The following is a 10757-nucleotide window of genomic DNA, read 5'->3' as shown; positions in this document are numbered from 1 at the left end:
AATAATAAAAAATTGGTTTGATTTCTAAAAATTCACAATTAATTTATTTTCAATCAGAAAATTATCAAACTCGTACCAAATTTCTTCTAAGAAAAGGAATATGCTTATTCATGATCTATTTATAGTTATTTGGAGCTGGTTTATTTCTATTCCTATCTTCTTATTGCTTTGTAGTCGTGCTCATTATTATTTAAAATAAATAAGATCAAAATAACTCTAAATAGAGCACCAACAAATAGATAACATTTTTGAGGAAAATTGGAATTATTTTCATGTTTTCTAATTTAAAATAATTAAATATCAATTCTTAGAGATCAACCTGGATATTTATTATTTTTAGAAAACAGAAAAACCACCTATGAACAACTGGGAGACCAAATTTGTTGAGGGTATCTAATCTGTTACCCGGTTTCATTATTCAAGGATGAAAAATCTGATCTGCAACTTGGATGTTGAGAAATGTACTTTACCCTAATCTAAATCCTAAACTTCCGTTGTCATAATAAATGAAACATTATTCTATAAATATTAACACATATTTTCACGGTTGATTTCTCTCTTCTTTTCTTCTCCGGTTCATTTGGGTTTCTTATGGACATTTTATGCACGCTAACTAATTTTCTTTTGTGAAGAAGAAAAAACCCAAAAAAGACAGCATGCCAAGCACGTGATCATCGAACCTTTCCTGGCTCAGTCGATTCACGCGAAGGCACAGCGCGGACCATCCCACAACAGAGCCTCACACACCAGTACACAAGAGAGCGTGCCGCCGCCGCCGCCGCCCACACAGCCCACCAGAGGGCACGCGCAGTGTCCCCCCACTCCCACATCACCGCCGCCGCGCTGTGCAGAGTGCGGACCATCCCAGCGGGAGCGGCCTGCATTTCCCACCGAATCGGAGGCGCGGGGCGTCGATCGCAGACGGCCGGCGACGAGCATGTCGAGCCGGGCGCGCCCCGCTTGGTTGAAGAAGCTGAAGCGGATCCTTGGACGGCGCATCCGCTCGGGAAGCCTCAGCGCTGAGGCCGCGCACCAACTCTGCGACGAGGTGCTCCCATCGATCCAAAGGCGTCCCCCACCGCCGGCCGTTTTGGCAGCGATGGACGTGTGGAGGGCCGACCGCCGCCCTTCCTGGGAGCTGGGGCGCTTCATCGGAGAGTGTTTCCGCTCCGGAGACCTCAGCCCCGAGGACGCACTCGATCTGTTCGAGGAATTGCTTCCCCAAGCGAGGCCCGGCTCCGTGTTCGCCCTCAACCAGCTGCTCACCACCGTCGCTCGCGCCCCGGTCTCCTCCACAGTGCGCGACGGCCCTGCGCTCGCCATGTCCATGTTCAACCGTATGGCCCGAGCGGGCGCCAAGAAGGTGGCTCCAGACATAGCTACCTACACCATCCTCATCAGCTGCTGTTGCGATGTGGGCTGCTTGAACCTCGGCTTCGCTGCATTGGGCCAAATCATTAAGACGGGGCTGAGGGCAGATGCCGTCATCTTCACGCCCCTGCTCAGGACCCTCTGTGCTGAGAAGAGGACGAGTGACGCAGTGAATATTGTGGTCAGACGGATGCCTGAGCTCGGCTGCACCCCCAATGTCTTCTCCTACACCACACTTCTCAAAGGGCTATGCGCTGAGAAGAAATGTGAAGAGGCTGTCGAGGTGATCCACATGATGGCTGAAGATGGAGACAACTGCCCACCTAATGTGGTGTCTTATACCACCGTAATCCATGGCTTCTGTAAAGAGGGTGAGGTAGGGAAAGCTGACACCCTGTTTCGCGAAATGCTTGATCATGGAATCCCTCCAGATGTTGTGACCTACAGCTCAATTATTGATGGCCTATGCAAGGTTCAAGCAATGGACAAGGCCGAGGAGGTCCTTCGGCAGATGATTGACGAACATATTATGCCAAATTGCGCTACATATAACAGTATTCTCCATGGATACCTCTCTTCAGGACAGTGGAAAGAGGCAGTCAGAATTCTCAAACAAATGTTCAGATATGGGCAACGACCAGATGTTGTTACTTACAATATGCTGATAGACTGTCTTTGCAAATCTGGAGGGTGCGCAGAAGCTAGAGAGATTTTTAATTTTATGATTCAGAGTGGTGAAAACCCCAATGCCACCACCTATGGAAGTCTGCTTCATGGGTATGCTACCGAAGGAAATCTTGTTGAAATGAATAATCTCATCGATTTGATGGTACAAAACAGAATGCGACCTGGCCGTCATGTCTTCAACATACAGATGTATGCATTCTGTAAATGCGGAATGCTAGATGATGCAATCCTTACATTTAACAAAATGCCGCAGCTCGGATTCATGCCAGACATAGTCACCTACAACACGGTTATAGATGGGCTTTGCAAGATAGGCCGGCTGGACGATGCAATGTCCCGATTCTCTCAGATGATTGATGATGGATTGTCTCCCAATATCATAACATTCACTACTCTAATTCATGGTTTTTCTAGGTACGGCAAATGGGAGAAGGCTGAGGAACTATTTTATGAGATGATGGATAGAGGCATTCCTCCTGATGTCATTCTCTTCAATTCAATGATAGACAAGCTATTCAAAGAAGGAAAGGTTACGGAGGCCCGAAAACTCTTTGATTTGATGCCCCGTGCAGATGTAAAACCTAATGTTGTTACCTATAATACAATGATTCATGGGTATCTCTTAGCTGGTGAAGTGGACGAAGTGATGAAGCTCCTTGATGATATGCACTTGGTTGGCTTGAAACCCACTGCTGTTACCTTTAATAATTTACTTGATGGCATGGTCTCTATGGGATTGAAACCCGATGTTACCTGTAAGACTTTGATTGAGAGCTGCTGTGAAGACGGTAGGATAGAGGATGTATTAACTGTGTTCAGAGAATTGTTGAGCAAGGCAGACAAACTGTGAGTGTCATTTCAGAATTGAAGGACTGCCATTGGGATGGAACTCAAGCTGCAGATGATCAAAATGTGTAAATAGAGAACGGAGTCTTAACCTTAACTAGGATGTGTTAAGTTGTGCTTAATTGTACTTGAAGATGATTTGGAAGTGTCATCAATCTAGAGAAGTTAAGGTACAGTTTCTTATCTATCCTGGATATGTATATGGTAGATCTTCTTGTCTTTGTAAATTTTAGTGTTGCAAATTTTGCAAAGTTTGATCTTCCCTGGATATGTATATGGTAGAGCTTCTGTGCACGCTCTGTTAGATTTTGAAGAGCGTGGCTACTAGCATGCTGAAGCTGAATATAGCCAGCTCCTGATGCCACAGCTTAACCAAAGTGAGGTGATCACCATTCACCAGCGATAGAAGCCTACCCTCCTTCACTACACTGCTGCTCATGGAAGGAACCTTCAGTGTTACTCTTTGCCATCTCTGTCCTGACTCCTGAGAGGCCTACATGATGTAGTTATGCTTTCTGAAAGATCTCTGGGAATTAAGAAATGTGCCTTCAGAGTTCAGACAGTGGTGTTACTTTCATACTGGTGTCACATGCCTTTTCATTTCAGAAAACATTCAGATAGATTTTAATTCAGATAACATTCAGGCAAATGCAGATAACATTCAGATACATTCAGGCAAACGCAGATAGCATTCAGATAGATTTTCATTTCAGAAAAAAAAAATTCAGATAGCCTCTCTCTCAGTTCACTTCTTAAACATGCAGGGCACCTAAATCATGACAATGGTGATTTTCTCCAACTTTGCTTCCTGACTTGACTGGGGCACTCCGCTACCAATTTACTGGCTTTATAGGTAGTAGGCCAGCAGCAGCAACCATCACTGAAATAGCAGTTAACCATATGAGCTACAGAGCTAAGCATGTTCGAAATATTGACAGGGGAAAAGCAGATAGTCTCAGGTTCAAAATATGAGCTACAGAGCTAAGCATATGAGCTACAGAGCAGCGGCAACCATCAGTGAAATAGCAGATGCACATACAATAGTCTCAGGTTCACACATGAGCAACGATTAACAACTTTCAGATAAAGACCATAACTAAGATTAACTAAAGATGACTCATGGCCAATGAATGCTTTGTCTCGCCTTATTCTTGTTGATGGTTCCCAAGCAGCTTCTTGGCCATCAAAGCCAATGCTTTGTCTCGACGGTCCTTTGCTTCTTGAGCCATCTGACTTGTGTCATCTGAAAATTAGAAGTGCAGAATATGCAGAAGTTACTGCTGCCCTGATGCTAGCCACAATTGAGAATTAGATAGAACCAGGAACAACAACAACAACAAAGCCTTTAAGTCCCAAACAAGTTGGGGTAGGCTAGAGTTGAAACCCAGCAGAAGCAATCAAGGTTCAGGCACGTGAATAACTGTTTTTCAAGCACTCCTATCTAAGGCTAAGTCTTTGGGTATATTCCATTCTTTCAAGTCTCCTTTTATTGCCTCTACCTAAGTCAACTTCGGTCTTCCTCTGCCTCTCTTCACGTTACTAACCTGGCTTAGGATTCTACTGCGCACCGGTGCCTCTGGAGGTCTCCGTTGAACATGTCCAAACCATCTCAATCGGTGTTGGACAAACTTTTCTTCAATTGGTGCTACCCCTAATCTATCACGTATATCATCGTTCCGAACTCGATCCCTTCTTATATGATCACAAATCCAACGCAACATACGTATTTCCGCGACACTTATCTGTTGAACATGTCGTCTTTTCGTAGGCCAACATTCTGCACCATACAACATAGCAGGTCTAATCGCCGTTCTATAAAACTTGCCTTTTAGCTTCTGTGGTACCATTTTGTCACATAGGACACCAGATGCTTGGCGTCACTTCATCCATCCTGCTTTGATTCTATGACTAACATCTCCATCAATATCCCCGTCTCTCTGTAGCATTGATTCTAAATATCGAAAGGTATCATTCCTAGGCACTACTTGACCTTCCAAACTAATATCTTCCTCCTCCCGAACAACATCAAATATTGCCTTGCTTACAGTGACTACTTCACTTGGTTAGGCCCAACCAGCGAATCAAACGGGAAATACATACTGTAACTGAAAATTGTCAAGAAAACAGGAAAGCAGCACCTGATCTGCAACTAAAATGTCTAAACCATATTGAAGTTCATAATACAACAAGTTACAAAATACTCCCTCCATTCCAAATTATAAGTTGCTTTGACTTGTTTTGGTACATCCATTTTGCTATGCATCTAGATATAATAGTATGTCTAAAATTGGCCTGAACCATGGTGTTTAGTTCTCAAGCAGAATCTAACATGTTGTTCACCTGATGAGCTCAGAAAAGGAGGGCCTGCCCTGACACATTAGACCACCTCCCAAGAGGAACTGCATGATCTGGAGGGCGTCTACTTGCCTAACCGTGCTGGTGCATGGCAACCTGCTAGGAAGGCCCAGCATTCGTGAGCGGAACTTCAGTGTAAGGAGTGCTCTGTTGTTTCTTTTTCAGTAAACCCTTTGTGTTGCATCTGCCTTCTTTAAAGTCTAAAACCATATTGCAGACTAGCAGATGCTCGACCTTGCATTTGCTCAAATGCTTGGCTAGAGACTGAGAAAGTGAACTGAATGGCTGGGACTGTGATAATGTGAATATGTTGATTAGCTTTTAGAGCTATAAATATAACCGCCAGGTCATTCGTGACACATTAACCATGTGTTACATTATTATTCCATCCTTTGGTATAATAGTGTGCAGCTCGCATGTCCTTGCGGCAAACGCATGAAAAAAAAAACAAGATATGGTAATGGCAAATGAGCACAGGCAGTGACACAGGGTATAATGGTAAACAAGCACCAAGGCAGGGATGGCAGCAGCAACAAGGAAGAGGACGTCATCAACAACTAGCACCAAAAAGGGGAGGTCAATATTTGTAGTGAACCCTGAAAAGTGTTAGATACAATAGGAAAGGTCCTTACTTTTGTGCAAAAACATGAATTGTGTCCTTCTCTTCTGTTTATAATAGTGATATGCAGTACAAACTTGTAGTGGCCAGGCATCAAAAACTATGTTGATGCAATACTTATAATGGGCAGAAATGAGAACATCTTTGACATTGTCATGCAATTCTGTTTATCAAGAATATGTGTAACAGCTTTGTAATGGTCCTGTATTCATTCACAGATCAGCAACTCATGTGTATATCACATCACATTAAATTACATATGGTTCACTGAACTGCTTTATCAGCAACTTCTAACAAATATTGCTGGTAGTCCCCTTGCTTGTGTGTTACAGCATATGGTTCACTACAACACTTTAGTAGCCACTGAGTTGCTGTCACAGTTCTTGTGTGGTTGCAGCTCCATTGATGCAGCCACCATCAACAAAGATCTTTTGGGGGGGGGGGGGGGGGGGGGGGGGGGGGTCACTGCACTGGACCTGGCGAATTGGCGATGTTCTCCTAGCCAGCAGGTCCAGCAGCACACACGGATGCACCAGCTGCAGTAGGCCACTGCAATACTGAGAACGAAACAGTAGCCCTTAATCCAGAAAAAAAAGGATTTTGTACCTGCAGTAACAATTTTGTACCTGGTGATACTGAAGTAGCCCTATAGTCATTCCCAGTGCTGAATTTTGCACATGGGAAACCACAAACTGTTTAGTTGTCATCATCCATCAACGAGCACTACTAGCAGCAGCTTTGCTTGAGTAGCAGTAGCTAAGGAGCACTACTGTGTGGAAGGGCATCAACAATAACCTGCTTTGCTTGCAACAACAGAAATTTGGTCCTCCAGATCGTTCCATAGGTGGTTTTCTGTTTTATAAAAATAAAAAAAACTGGTTTGATTTCTAAAAAATCATAATTAATTTATTTTCAATCAGAAAAATTATTGAAACATGTAACAAATTTCTTCGAAAAAAGGAATCTGCTTGTTTATGATCTAATATATAGTTGTTCAGAGATGGTTTATTTATGTTCCTATCGCTTTATTGCTTGTAGTTGTGCTCATAATTTATTTAAAACAATAAGAACAAAATAAATCTAAATAGAGCAACAACAAATAGATAACATTTTCGAGGAAAACTGGAATTAGTTTCATGTTTTTCTATTTTAAAATAATTAAATATCAATTTTTAGAGATCAAACTGGACATTTATTATTTTTAGAAAACAGAAAACCGCCTATGAATAGTTAGGTGATTAAATTTGTCGGTTTTGATAGTTGGAGGGTGTGTGTTACTCACTTTCATTATTCAAGGATGAAAATTTGACCTGCAACTCGGAGGTTGAGAAACCCTTAACTAAATCCTAAACTTCCATTTTCATATTAAATGAAACATTCTATAAATATTAACAAATAGTTTCATGATTGATTTCTCTCTTCTTTTCTTCTGTGGTTCATTTTGAGTTTCTTATGGACATTTTAGAGCATGGGTTTAGTATTTCCTCGATTGGCAGTCTATACATAATCGGAAAAGCTTCTTTCCGAGAGCGCACACGTTCTCTTTCCGAGAGCACACATGTTCAGAACGCTCGGCGCGCGCACCCTCTCCGCCGTCTGATGTGGGATTGTGGCCATCCGATGTGCTCCCACGTGCCCGTGCCTTATTCCCCAACACGCTCCCGCCGAAGGCCACGCCCGCGCCCGCGCATATTATGGCAGAACCGTCCGAAATAGCAGGCATCCGGAGGCGTTCGTCTTCCACCAGACACTAAGCACCCCGAAAGCCGGCTACATCGGATGGTTTCGTCGAGCACACCCCAAGGGAGAACTCGAACAATCCACGTTTTCCCTCCAGGATCCAATAATGAGAACGAGTTTACAATACTTAGTCCATTTCATACAACGAGAGTTCTCAGAAATACATTATTACAATACCAAGTTCAGAGTGCGGAATTTAAACAGCAGAATTAAAATAAACATCTAACGATAAGATACAAGGATCCGTCTGTGCCCACCAGAAGAATCATCCACACAACAGCTACTCCTCAAGCAGCACCTGCAACAAGGGGTAAATAAACCCTGAGTACACAATGTACTCGCAAGACTTACCCGACTAGTGGGAATAATTTCTCAACTCCAAGAATATGATAAGCTTTATGGTTTGCTGGGTTTCCTTTTTGCGAAAAAGCATTACTAGTAGTAATTCCTTATGTAAGTATTTTATTAGCAGTCATGATTAGTTCATTAGCTAACCATTCTATGTAAACACCTGATCTACTTTCAAGCAAGAGTTGAGCAATCAGATCCATTTCACCATCTTTCATCTCTAGTTTTTACTATGGTGCTAGATCATAGACAAGTCGTATCGTATCACACGGCAATTAGCGAACCAATGTATCCCAGCTGGGTACCCCTAAACACACGCCTCGCTTGTACCCCAGGCACAAGCAAGACCAACCCACCACTCTCCTATCAAGGGGTCTAGGTCCCCGTTCAAACTTGGACTCCAAGCCTCCACTCCTGAGTCTCGGACTCAGTGTGGTGCTTAGACCTGCACCATCTCCGCCTCCAATCAGTTGGTCCGAAAAGAGCCAGAATCCACGACAAAAGAGCAACGAGCCTTCGCGCTCCCATAAGCAAGTATGTGCTCAGGATAATAAGTCTGACCTGACTAGAATCCACTGCAACGGACGGTCCTTAACCGACATGGATAGGAAAAACAGTGTAACCAAGCTATGCCCCATTGGCCGCGGAACACAACATATTACACCCACTAATACCCGTACCATATCCCTGCCCGGTCTTCATTTCCTTTTACCATTTTATCATGAGAGTAATAATAATCACCTGTTATGAGTAACGGCAGGTTACTCACGCTACCGATAGCCTAAGCATAACAGCTACTCGACCTATGCTAGTAGGACTCATATGTAGGTTTATCTATGCATGTAGTTTCAATATAAATCCTGTAACGTAAATGCACATCACATATATATATATTCAGTGATTATAAAAAATAAGGGTTATGCACCGGGACTTGCCTTGGGCAGGCGCTGTGTCAGCAAAGTCAGTCACTGGTGGCTCTGGGACCTCCTCTCGCACGAGGATCTCCTCCTCGTACTCCTCGATCACCTCCTCGAACTTGTGATCTCCGATGGTCACGATCTCCGCCAACTCGTTCTCTATATGCATGCGATGATGATGCAACACGTTAATATTAAGGCAACAGCAATTCTTAAAATAAGAATACATCTACTAAATCACTAAGCTAGCTCTAATGGTTAAGATACTAACTACCTATCATTTCCACAAAACATGTATGGATTCATCTAACGGATATTAACTTAGCAACTAAAATGTAATGTTACTCTTATTAGCGGTTTAACTTATATTACAACAAGGAGCACCTAACTACCATAGTACTTAGTCTATTCTAAGGCTACAAAAATTACAGTGAGCACCTAATAATACCACGATGCTGCTATAAATTTTTTAGGGTTTTTGCTATCACCAATCTACCACAAAATTTTCTACAATAATTAACCTAATAATATTGAGCACTCTCAATTGATTTAATGGCTCCTGGTATCAACAAGTACATATATGAACTAAATACACTAACAGATAGAGCATAATTTTAGGAACCTAACAAGATCTGTTTCATAATTTTTGGACATCTACATGATTTTATATTAATTACCAAAGTTCAGCTCAGAAATACAAATGAAAAGCTATTTCTATTTTTCACGAAAAAGATAAACTCATTTTGGCCCAACGCGGCCCACGCGAGGAGCGGCCTACGCATGGAGGCGGCCCGCGATGGGGAGCCCGCGCGCGCTGGCACTCCTACAAAAACATCCTCGCGTTATCAGATAATAGCGCGAACACCACGTACTATTTCTATAGACAACGACTTTGCAACTGAGCCCTCGTTATCTTTTCACCTTCGCACCGGAGAGGTCCTCGGGACGCCCCGCACTCGTCAGCGTGGCGGGCGGTGGCACTTGGTGGTACATCGGCCACTCGAGACCCTTGCAGACCTAGCTAGGGGACCGATGCTCACCTATGGGCCGACGCGCGACGATGGGCGGTGGTTGAACGAATGGGGGTGAAGCAGAGCGGGCTCTCCCCAGCGGTGGCGACCTGCAATGGTGGCAACCGCGTTCTGATGAGCCACAACGCTAATAGGATGGTAGAGTAGGGAATAAGCACTAGGGGCACTCCGCGAACCCAGCCAAAGTGGTGGTTCGGCTGGCGACTACCTGAGCAGTGCTGGCCACGTGCGCGCGACGAGCACGACGTCAAGCCGCGGCGAACATGACCGCGTCAGCGGCAACGAGGAGGCGGTAGCGCTCCCACTGGCGTGCACATGGTAGAGAGGGAGCCAAGGCGAGCTAGTGGCTATAAAAACCTAAAAATCCATACACCAAAAATACCAACTACAAATTTTTTTTCTTAAAACTCCCATGCGATGATAAGTGTCATGTATAGTAACCCAACCTAAGAGATGCATTAGGTCTAACCCCAACCCAAGTTAACAACACATAAGCATGGCATATCATTTGTTAATTGTGTTTATTTAAATGATAACAAATAAAGTATTGCATACATTGTTAAATCAAATTATGATCTAGAATTCTATTTGCTTTATGTTATGCTTATCAACTCCTTTAAAGTAATAAACCATGAAGCAACTAATTAATCAAAGCAAGGAATAAATGATTAAAAAGGGAACTATTTCTATTTTTGTATAACAAAAACTACACCTATTTTGTTGTACAAAATAGCTAAATAAAATTCCCTAAACTCCAATAAATAGATTACATCAATTTTGAATTCATAATTCAAACCAAATTTGAATTCAAACGAAAGGAGAAGAAATGAAAAACAGAAAAAG

The 10757-nt window shown here is 43.1% G+C and overlaps 1 protein-coding gene across 2 annotated transcripts; it reads left to right on the top strand.

Moving 5' to 3' along the window:
• The first annotated feature begins 723 nt into the window (after nt 1-723).
• Nucleotides 724-5863, top strand: LOC136550997 (protein Rf1, mitochondrial-like). Of its 2 annotated transcripts, XM_066542591.1 has the most exons (3): nt 724-3074; nt 5258-5394; nt 5477-5863. In XM_066542591.1, the coding sequence occupies exon 1, from the start codon at nt 938-940 to the stop codon at nt 2906-2908; it is 1971 nt and encodes a 656-aa protein (XP_066398688.1). In that variant the 5' UTR covers nt 724-937; the 3' UTR covers nt 2909-3074; nt 5258-5394; nt 5477-5863. The 2 variants fall into 2 exon arrangements, with proteins under 2 accessions (XP_066398688.1, XP_066398689.1); XM_066542592.1 differs by lacking the exons at nt 5258-5394; nt 5477-5863 and adding an exon at nt 3669-3804.
• Nucleotides 5864-10757: the final 4894 nt, after the last annotated feature.

The sequence above is a fragment of the Miscanthus floridulus genome, chromosome 4 (genome assembly GCF_019320115.1).
Source record: "Miscanthus floridulus cultivar M001 chromosome 4, ASM1932011v1, whole genome shotgun sequence".
Classification (NCBI taxonomy): domain Eukaryota; kingdom Viridiplantae; phylum Streptophyta; class Magnoliopsida; order Poales; family Poaceae; genus Miscanthus; species Miscanthus floridulus.
Note: the sequence above shows the minus strand (reverse complement) of the source record. Positions and strands in the feature narration are given on the sequence as shown.